This window comes from Fistularia commersonii, chromosome 23 (assembly GCF_037954325.1).
Source record: "Fistularia commersonii isolate RoL2024-O1a breed Wild chromosome 23, RoL_Fcom_v1.0, whole genome shotgun sequence".
Lineage (NCBI taxonomy): Eukaryota > Metazoa > Chordata > Actinopteri > Syngnathiformes > Fistulariidae > Fistularia > Fistularia commersonii.
The window spans coordinates 9346546-9357498 of record NC_141306.1 but is presented as its reverse complement, the minus strand read 5'-3'; the positions used below and the strand labels follow the sequence as shown (position 1 = coordinate 9357498).

General features: G+C 45.9%; 1 protein-coding gene across 1 annotated transcript; it reads left to right on the top strand.

Moving 5' to 3' along the window:
- Nucleotides 1-105: 105 nt before the first annotated feature.
- tspan34b (tetraspanin 34b) lies at nt 106-8321 on the top strand. The gene is made up of 8 exons (XM_086170960.1): nt 106-297; nt 1591-1669; nt 3454-3669; nt 5205-5279; nt 5367-5474; nt 5572-5706; nt 5810-5902; nt 7333-8321. Exons 2-8 carry the CDS (start codon nt 1613-1615, stop codon nt 7390-7392), a joined length of 744 nt encoding a protein of 247 aa, XP_086027086.1. The 5' UTR covers nt 106-297; nt 1591-1612; the 3' UTR covers nt 7393-8321.
- The last annotated feature ends 2632 nt before the right edge of the window (nt 8322-10953 follow it).

Below are 10953 nucleotides of genomic sequence, written 5' to 3'. Positions count from 1 at the left end.
TCCATGGTGATGCATGTTTCTCCCCGGTCGCTCTCGGCCACACCCTCCCTCCCTCCCTCCCTCCCTGGAACTTATAACAAGCCGGGGGAAGCGGAGCGGGGGCATTGGAGCCGTATGATACAAGCGCACAGCTGAAAAGAAAAGAAAAAAAAAAAAGGCTCTTTCAGATGCGACCGAGCAGCGGGGAGAAGGAGACGGGGTGCCTTCGCGTCCTCATCGGAGGGATCACACCCTCACGCGCTTGCCTGTGAATCTCAGCTCTCAACCCTTTCCGCCCCCCCCCCCCCTCCCGAAAAGGTAAGCTGGCCGACACCAGGTGCGCGCTGCCTCCGACTCAGATCCGTCTGTTCCTTTTTTGTTTTGTTTTCCGGCGAAGGTCAACTTGAGTGCCGTGCCAACAAACCGAACGGTCCGACCCACAATGAGCCATTATTCTTCTCAGTGGCGCCCTTTGAGTACAGCCTGTTTGTACCCGACGCTCTGCAAAATCCCAAATTCTTGACTTAACGGAGGTCGTATCGAAACCGGGTGTAAAGGGAATAATGGGCGCTTTGCATGACCCCGGTGATAACGATGCGTGAAACTGATGCGGAGACAAGGAGACACTTTCTACATGGCCAGCTTGTTAATGTGTGACCGTGGAGTCATAACCGACTAAAGGAAGGAGGACGGAGGAGGCTGTGGGGAGTCCCCGTGCCCCCCCCCTCCCAACCCCGGCCCTAAATGTAAAGATTAACTTGACGAGGGCCAGCGGGGCGAAATATTCTGACGAACCACTTCCCGTTACTCGGCAAAAGAGAAAAGGAATCGAGGCCCCGGGGGAGCAACCTCGCGCCACAGGTTCACGCTCTGCCCTTGTGTTTTGGTTTGGCGACTAATAGTCGGTCCTCATCCGGGGCGAATTTTACGCTCCCGGCTACTCTGACATTCAGGAGAGGCTCAGGTGAGAAAAGGTAAATTTGCAGATTTGTGGGTTAAAATGATTCACCTCGCTTCCGGTGTTTTTGTCCGCGGAAGTTTGTTTTGTGCGTGTGAATTTATTTCTGCCAATACTAGAAATTCAGAGCTCGCGGGGTGCGAAAAGCCCCCGGCGTCGTATGTAAAACACGCCACAATCGTTTCCTCGACGCATGCGGTTTCTCCCTTTCTGAAATGCCAAGACGTGACGGGGGCGGGTAGTGTCGTCCCGTTCTCTTGTTTCTCACGCGCGGGTCTCGCTCGGGTTTGTTTGTAAAAGCCAAACGGCGCCCTTGCAAATGTTCTGACGCGCGGCGATAAGTGTCCAGTCCGAAAAACCCCGAGAGTGGACATGAGAAGGAAACCTGCCGTGTTTGAGTAAGATAAGTCGTCGTGCCGGTGAAGGTTAAAAAGGTTGAGGGTTGGGAAAGCAGCAGGTGCCCCCCCCCCCACACACACACACACACACACACACACTCACACACCTTAATCTCCCACTTCTTTCCTCCTCTCTCACGTGTCAGAGTGATAATAATGTCTCAGTCAACTGTTATTACATTGCTATGACTGTTACAATGTACCTATCGGTTATTCACGAAAATGCATTTTTCTCATCTGTCTCTCCTCTTGCAGGTCAAACCGTCAGCCGCTCAAGATGGGTTGCTTCGGATTCCTCAAATTCATGATGTTTGCCTTCAACGGCATCATCTTTGTAAGTCGGCTTTTTTCGATGCCTGTCCGAGTGCAAGTCGGACGTTTACTTTAGCTGGATCAGGCGGTTTGTTTTTGGCGAGATGGCCCCAAACTACTTGTTTATATTTATTTCTTTCACCCTGAGCTCTATTCTGCCGTCGGTTGTAGTGTTTGGCAACAAGGAAAAAGGAAACAAATGGCATTCCTCTTGAAAAGGTGCCCAAATACATAGAGCGTCAGCAGCGCTAATCATTGCAGATTCTGGGAACTGTTAAGTGAAAGACAAAGGTGGGGTTGGATAGGGATTTACTTCTTCCAGCAGCTGAAAGAAAAAGTATTATTATTCATGGTTACTCAGGGTCCCCTCTGTTTTCTTTGGTGTGTCTTATTTCTTAAGCGTGTTTGACATTCATTCATTCATTCATTCATTCTCTGGACAGTTTATCCTGCACTTAGGGTTTCGCCCTGGACCAGTCAATCACAAGGCCACATATAAAGATATACTTCCGTTCACATATTCCTTTATATCGCCGGGGATTTTCAGAATCTCCTGCATGTTTTTTGACTGTGGGTACAAACCGGAGAACCGGGAACCACACAGATACGGGGAGAACATGGAGAATCTGCACAGAAAGGCAAAATCGGAATCCAATCCTCTCGCTAACGGTGCCGTCACATGTGACTTAAAGTATCGTACTCCGATTATTGATCTACATCAGGGGTGCGCACACTTTTTCACCTTGTGAGCTACTTTCAAATGACCATGTGAAAATGATCTACTTCCTCTAAAAATGCTGAATATATATTTATTGACATATCTACTGAGTATACAGTAATTTCCGGACGATAAGCCGCGACTTTTTTCACGTAAACAACGATGCGGCTAATATATGGACTTTTTTGGGGGGGGGGGCTAATTAGCTTCACGCCGCTAAAACATTTATCCTTGTCACATCGGACCGATGAAATCCTCGGGAAATTCTGAGTCTGTTCAACTCCGACACCGAAGGAGACGACTTTGACGGTTTTTGTGCGCAGGAGGAAGCCCGAGATAGCGATCGGCTAGCCGGTGCGGCTTATATTGAGGTGTGCTCAATAGTCCAGAAATTATGGTACTTAACACAATAAATGTTTGTGGATCTTGCATGAACCCTTATGGCACACTACAACCATTTAGTATTTTTTTGGTAAATACCTTAATCTGATGATGTGAATGGAGTCAGCAGCATAGTTGAAGTTAGCTGGGAGAAAAATGACTGCCTTCCTGACAGCTGGGATTTTAGTTCCTTCATTTTTCAGAGGGAAGTCGGTGTCGTAGTTTTCTAGGAACGGTCCGAAATGACGCACCACATTTCCCCTTCTCCGTGATGGCAGATGAGGCAAATGCATGTTGAAAACGACATAGTAAAAAAACAGTCCACCTCCCATTCTGTTCGGAAGTGATACGTTTTAGTCCTTTTACTTGGTCTAGCCCCCCTTCACTCATTTTTATACCCATAGGTTTAGAAGACATAAATTGGAGGCTAACTCGCTAGCTTGCAAGAATGTGCCGTTATGTGCACGTGAGCAGTGACGTCTGTGTCAGAAAAGGTCAGATTGGACAGACCGATTGTCAGTCAAATGCCAAATTTCATTGTGAGGATAGGCTGACGTTTACGTTTAATGCGTTTACGTTTAATTCGACGTATTGGGCACATCTGATCTACATCAAGCAAACGGAAATTGTATCTCCTAAAATACCCAGAATCCATCTCTCGCTTTATAAAAAGAGCTCCTCCAACTTTCTTCTTCACTCTCACCCAGCTGGCGGGGGCAGCCATCTTTGGCGTCGGGATCTGGGTGAAGGTGGACAGCGGCTCCATCTTCAGCCTCCTCGCCAAGGTGGAGGACGCGCCGGAGGAGCTCAGCCAGGTGCTCAACGTGGGCTACCTGCTGATCGCGGTGGGGGCGCTGCTGCTCGTCATTGGCTTCCTTGGCTGCTGTGGCGCCATCAGGGAGAGCAAGTGCATGTTGCTGCTGGTGAGTGGTCAGAAGCCGTTCAGTCCTAGTCTACCTTATTTTCAGTACTACCACATGTTGGACGCACAGAGAGGATATGTACCCCATTGTGATGCAGCTGGTCTGGTTGCTCTTTAGAAGGTGCACATGATGGAGAGTACGACTCTGGTTCTCCTCAGTTTGAGGAGGAAGTAGAGACGCTGCTATGCTTTGTTGACCGGTGATGCTTTTTTTTTTTTTGGTCCCAGAGAGGCCTCTGATAGGTGCACACGCTCTCCAAAAGCAGTTCCAGTTAGAGGGCGATGCCACCTGAAGTTCACATCCATCTCTTTCGTTTTCTCCATGTTCAGAGGGAGACTGTCGAAGAGACTTTTCTTGAGACTCACCGCAGTAGTGTCGTTGGCCTATTTGGTGGCACGTCAAGGCAAATCCGTATCATCTACTCCTGCAAGAGAAGGAGTTGACCCAAAAGTGAAAATTAGTGACAGGCCACTAGAAGGCCTGGGGTACTTTTACTCCACTGCTTCACATTATACCTTCCCAAAACGTATTTTAGCAGTCGACTCAATGACACCAGTTCTCATTGAGGGAACCCAACCGGGTGACACAATGCAAGACCGGGAGGAAACCACAAGTCATAACAATGGCCGCTTACAGACAGAACATGCCTGAGAAACCCCCGGCTTGAATTTCTACCAGGAACTTGCCTCCTGCCGGGGAGCTTTTTAGTTTTGCGCTCCCCTTACTTGGCAGTAAGGGATCACAGTATAGACCACTAGACCCTTAGACGTGTACCATGAGTGATGCACTCAAAAATGAACCACCGCGAAGAAGAGGAAGATGACATGGACAACATGGAGAGCAAAGTGCCCACAGCGTTCAATTTCTGGCGATCAGATGGGTTGAAATGTTTTCATCTTCGCCCTGTGAAAACTCTTGCCCTTAGCTTCCTCTGAACTTATTTGGGTACCCGTCTGTAGCTGGCCAGAACAGCTTTGACCTCTTTGTCCATCAATATCTCGCTGGTTCTGTCCATTTTGTCGCAAGAAAACAGCTGACCCTGATCAATTTTAAAAAATGGCGCTCTGCGATTCACAAGAGGTATCTGGCAATGGTCGTGGCAGTTACCAAGCACCTATGTCATACAAGTCAAAAGACTCCTTCGAGTAGGAGCTACAATGCTTCCAACTAATGTCCATGGTTCCTGGTTCCTCTGCTGTCTGAATTAACTATTTCCTGAAACGGTTCTCAGAACTGCAAAAAGGTCCTGCAGAGTGAAAACCGCTGATGTGAGGGTGTCCTATGGAGCTCTTCCGCTCTGGGAACACCTTTGGGTATCTCAGGATGAGCTGGGAAAGCTCCCCCGGGGTCGTGCAGAACTGCGTCGGTCTAATTAGCCTGATGTTGTTGAAGCCGAGCCCTGGGCGAGAAGCTTTGTTTCTAGTTCTCCTTTCAGTAATCCAGTTTAGCGAAATTTCACGGAGCCCATCTTGGTGAAATATGACTTTGGTTTTAATCCTCACGCGTCACAAAGACCGGTTCGATCTTTTTCCCAGTTCTTCATCATCATCCTGCTGGTCTTCATCGTGGAGGTTGCCGGCGCAATAGTGATCCTGGTGTTCCGGCCTTTGGTGAGTTTTCGCGAGCGGGCAATCCGCCTCTAGATGTCGTTGACGTGCGCTCGGGCGGGCTGGGGTGACTTTGGGTTTACGTTTTAGGCAGACACGCTGTTCAACAAGATCGAGAAAGCGGCGATTAAAAACATCAAGAGGGATTATGGGAAGAATCAGGACATCACTGGACTGTGGAATTCTACCATGACCACGGTGCCTGCGCCAGCCAAAAAAAAAAAAAAAAAAACATCTTTTTTTACTTAATTTGGCGGTCGCTCGCATAACACGTTGACTCTGTTTGTCCCCGTAGTTGAAATGCTGCGGTTTCAACAGCTCTGCCGATTTCGTCGATTCTCCGTTTTACCTGGAGAACGAAGAGCGGTTCCCCCTCCAGTGCTGCTCACAACTTGTCACTCACTGCAATCAAACCATGATTGACAGTTCGGTAAGGCTTCTGAAAGCGGCCGCAGCAAATAGAACAAACACCACAGAAGACGCTCACGAGTTCTTCTTAATGCTAAAGTGTACTTTTCATTTCTTCTTTTCAGCCAGTCCCTGGCTGTCTATCGAAGATCAAACAGCTGATAAGTGACAACACGACGGTGATCGTAGCGGTGGCGCTAGGAATCGCAGCCCTGGAGGTATGATTGCAGCTCCCGTTATCTTCAAGTCACGTTTTGTTCCTATGGCGCCGTGTAGAGCAGCTCTGAAGGTCCCTTGAAGACGATTGAAAGAAACCTAACATTCTCTACAAAGGAAACAGTCTTTTATTGGGCAGAAATCTTGGACAGACCAAGCTCGATGTGGGCGGCTGTGACGGGATGGCGGGATAGCGGACACCGCTAGGCGATGGTGGTGGATCAGGCCAAAAATGTGGAGGAGAGGTTCCTGTAATTTTTTTTATTTCCAGAAAAACAGGTCAAACTGTCACCGGAACAATTACGGAGCAAGGGTAAATGCGCCAGACAAAATGCATGTGCTCAGTCTTTAATGAAAGCAGAGAATAAACAATAGCAAGGACAAATGTACCAGGCAAAATTATTACAAACCGTCTCCCCTCGACATACGACAAGGCGGTCCTACATATAGGAGGCGGTTCGTACCATTTACCGCATGAGAGGGGGAACACAAAATCGACAAACACGAACAACGACATAAAAGGCTACATAAAAGGTATTAAATGGACATTTTAATAATAGTTAAATAGCAGCCTGTCACATGTAACACATTTCAGTGATTAGTAAAGGGATTTGAACGGGGCGACTCGATCAGGCCCGTCTCCGTCATCCCCATGAGGCGCGACACGTTGGACTGGCCGGAACACACCAAATGCTCCTGTTTTTCCTTGACGGCGAAGGGACCCGTCGACGGCTAGGAACATTACGAAAAGCGAAGCAGTTTCGCCGTCGGCACGCTAAAAAAAACAAATTGTCCGCGAGAAGGACAACACAAGGGCTGGAAAAGGTATGGTAAAGGAAAGGTCTGAGAAATAGAAAGCAAAAGTGTGATCGAGACAGAGGGGGTATCAGGGTTTGGAGGGGAGTATGCTAATAGGTACAACAATAACTTTAATAATCACAAGAGATAACCGGCAAGATTACAGATAGATAAGAAGATGGTTCCCAAGAGGAAGAGGTCCAGCTCTTGTTTTGTTTTAGAGACTCCAGTGACCTACAAGTCACGATTTGTCATGGGAACGTAGAGATCTGACTGGATGGTTGGATTCCAAGAGTGCTTTCCGTCGCCCCGTCATCCGGCCCCCAACCGGGCGAGGCAGAAGGCTGCCCACATTGAGTTTACATCCGTCCACCGCTAAAAGACAGCGTTTCTTCACCGCCGTCGCCTAGCGTGTGGGGTTTCTGTCAATCATCTTAAAAAGAGCGTGTGACCCAGACCTGCTCTACATGGAAAGTGTCATAAGACCGTGTTGTGATTTGCCGCCATATAAATAAAATCTGACTTGATTGGAAAACCCCATCAATCATATCTTTTTAAATCCAACCCGCTTCACCTGCTGCGTATTTGCTGACATCAATTTGCTGCGTTTGTGCCCCCCCCCCCCCCCCCCCAGATCTGCGCCATGGTCGTCTCCATGATCCTTTACTGCAGGATAAAATCCAGGGAGAACTAGCTGGGAACCGATGGAGCCTTTGAACGGATCACCTTAATCGCTAGAATCTTTACCAATCCCTTTATCTCCTGGGGAAGGACTGATTTTATTTTGCAGTAACCGGAATTGTTGCAATCAAATGAATGGCACATTTATTATTACTAAATTAAACTCGCAGTCGGCCAAACGTTGCTGGTTTTATAAAGGAGGTACGTGACAGCCGGGTCCTTTGCGAGCGTTTATACCGTGTCGTAACATAGCAGTAGTCCTTTTTACATGTTTGGCGGTCGCTTTTGTCACGTAAACGGTGAGGCATGTCTTTGGAATACGCGTTGGGAAAAAAAGGTTCGTAAAAAGATGAATGGATTGCTTTTAACTATCACAGGTGCCTGGTTTTTGCCGAGCCTCAAAAGGGCGTTTCGATTGGTTCGAACTAACTGTCAATTTGATTGGTTAAAAAATAAACTTTACCATGAAATTTCACTTGAGATTGTTTTTTCTTGAAAACACGTATTCATTTAAGGAGATGCCTCCGGGCTAAGATGCGTCTGAAGGAGCTCAGTGTTTGGAGCAGGTTAATATGAGCTGAATGTGTGAGGTTTTCAAGGTCGGGAGGTCAGGAAGAGGTCTTTTTATCACAGGGGTCTCAGACCCGCGGTCCAATTGCTGTCTTCGGAGCAATATTTTGTAGCCTCCTGTCTGAAATCAAATCTTTGTGTCAGTGCAGCCCACGTGTTTTTTCTCACTTGCATCTGGGGGGTTTATACAGAGGGTTTAAAAAAAAAAAAAAAAAAAAAAAAAACAGACAAGGAAGAAATGAAAAAGTAACTTTGCATTGTTTTTTTTGCTTCAAAATTTGCAAACAACATGATTTTTCGATGAAAAAAAATGTCTAGTGACATTGTTAAAATAATCTTTTCTTTTATTATTTCTATAAAAAACACACAAACGATAGCAAAAAAAAGGGCAAAATTAAAAAGATTGATTTAATAACCAGAACAGCCGCCATTAGCCTTGTAAACATTATACCTCCTCTTATACATGCTACCAATCAATTTTCTAATAAATTTTAGTGGCAAATTTTCCCGCAGTGACAAGATTTTCTCTTTTAACTCAACGTTATTTTAAGGGTATAATTTCATCGATTCTTTTTTAAATGTTCATTTTTAATATTAATTCCTCATGTTTTTTTTTTTTTAGAGGAACGGTTCATTACATTTAAAGATTTTATGATTTACCTGTTTACCTCCTTTACACTAAGACAAAGGAAAAATTTGGACTTAGTGTTACTTTTAGGTTATGATTTTTCCGGTCTGGCCCCCTTGACATCAAATTCGGACCGGACCAAAATGAGTTTGACACCCCTGATTTATCGCATTTCTTCGAATCGCAGGTCCCATCCCCACATCCTAGACCGAGGTCCAGAAATATCGAGGGGGTGCTCAAATCGACTTGGGAGGTTTTGAAATTGCCTTTTCTTTCCTCCTGGTTGCTAATGTTTCCGTTGTAGAAAACACACAAGTTTGTTGATTTATTCCCCATAATTTGATTATATATGCCTTGAATACTGCTCATGCATAAAGAATCCATCTAAAACATTTATCTGTAAACATCTTAATGACTGCCCTACATCTTCAGCTGGAGCTTCTAATTTCTTGGAGATTCAGGGTGAACGGATCAATTCGATTAAGTCCCATCCATCTCCGCCATCGTCACTCGTCTGCGATAAATGTGTGCGGCCGGGAAACAAGCTGCAACAGATTGAGACCCGTCTCCTGCTGACCATGGTTGTTCATTCTTTCGTGACTGCAAAGATATTGTCCCTCCGTTTGCCTCCAGCTAAAACATGTATCTCTCCGTGGGCTTCGACAGTGGTGCGTTTATTTAAGTCTGACATCCATTGAAAAAAGCTGTCTGCGCTTATTAATTTTTTAAATGATGCATTATACATGCATTCATTCATTATCTCTACTGCTTATCCTGCCCTCAAGGCCGCGGGATAGCAGGAGCTTATCTTAGCGGTCATTGGGCGAGAGGCCTGTCAATCACGTATGGAGATGTGCAGGGTTCCAGATGCTGATTTTCTTTTTTTTTTTTTGTGTATCTTAAACAAATTTTCTCCATTTAAAATAACAGAAAACAAATGAATTCATTTTTTTATAATCGCCTTGCAATTGCATTCACATGTGAATGTAATTGCATATTATTTCATTGCTTATTTTCCACTAGGGTCCATGATGATTATTAAAAAAAATACTCACAATTCTTCCTCTTCTTCTTCTTTCAGCTTTTCCCTTCAGGGGTCGCCACAGCAAATCAACTTTCTCCATCTAACCCTATTCTCTGTATCCTCCTCTCTCACACCAACTACCTTCATATCCTCTCTCACTACGTCCATAAATCTTCTCTTTGGTCTTCCTTGAGACCACTTGCCCGGCAGCTCCATTTCCAGCTTCCGTCTACCGATATATTGACTATCCCTCCTCTGTACATGACTGAACCATCTCAGTCTGGCTTCTCTGACCTTCTCTCTAAAACATCTAACATGTGCTGTTCCTCTGATAGACTCATTCCTGATCCTATCCATCCTGGTCACTCCCAAAGAGAACCTCAACATCTTCATCTCTGCAACCTCCAGTTCTGCCTGCTGTCTTATGGTCATTGTAAGCCATACAGCATCGCTGGTCTCATCTCCTTCTTGTACACCTCTCCTTACATTCTAGCCGATAGTCTTGTATCACATAGCACCCCTGACACTTTTCTCCACCCATTCCAACCTGCTTGAACTGTCTCCTCACCTCTTTCCCACACTCTCCGTTGCTCTGGACTGTTGACCCCAAGTACCTGAAATCCTCCAGCTTCTTGATCTCCACTCGCTGTAGCCTCACCATTCCACCTGAGTTCCCCTCATTCACACACATATATTCTGTCTTGCTGCGACTAACTTTAATTCCTCTCCTTTCCAGAGCATACCTCTACCTCTCTAGATTTTCCTCTACCTGTTTTCTGCTCTCACTACAGATCACAATGTCCTCTGCAAACATCATGGTTCATGGAGATTCCTGTCTAACCTCATCTGTCAGTCTGTCCATCACCACTGCAAACAAGAAGGGGCTCAGAGCTGATCCCTGATGGAGTCCCACCTCCACCTTGAACTTCTCTGTTACCCCTACAGCACACTGTACCAGCGTCTCACAGCTAGCATACATGTCCTGCACCAGATTAACATACTTCTCTCCCACTCCAGACTTCCTCATACAATACCAGAGCTCCTCTCTTGGCACCCTGTCATATGCTTTTTCTAGGTCTACAAAAACACAATGCAGCTCCCTCTGGCCTTCTCTGTACTTCTCTATTAGCATTATCAATGCAAATACTGCATCTGTAGTACTCTTTGTAGGCATGAAGCCATACTGCTGTTCACAAATGCTGAATTCTGCTCTCAGTCTAGTTTCCACTACTATTTCCCATAACCTCATAGTATGTCTCATCAACTTAATCCCTCTATAGTTGCCACAATTCTGCACATCCCCTTTATTCTTAAAAATAGGCACCATCACACTTTGTCTCCATTCTTCAGGC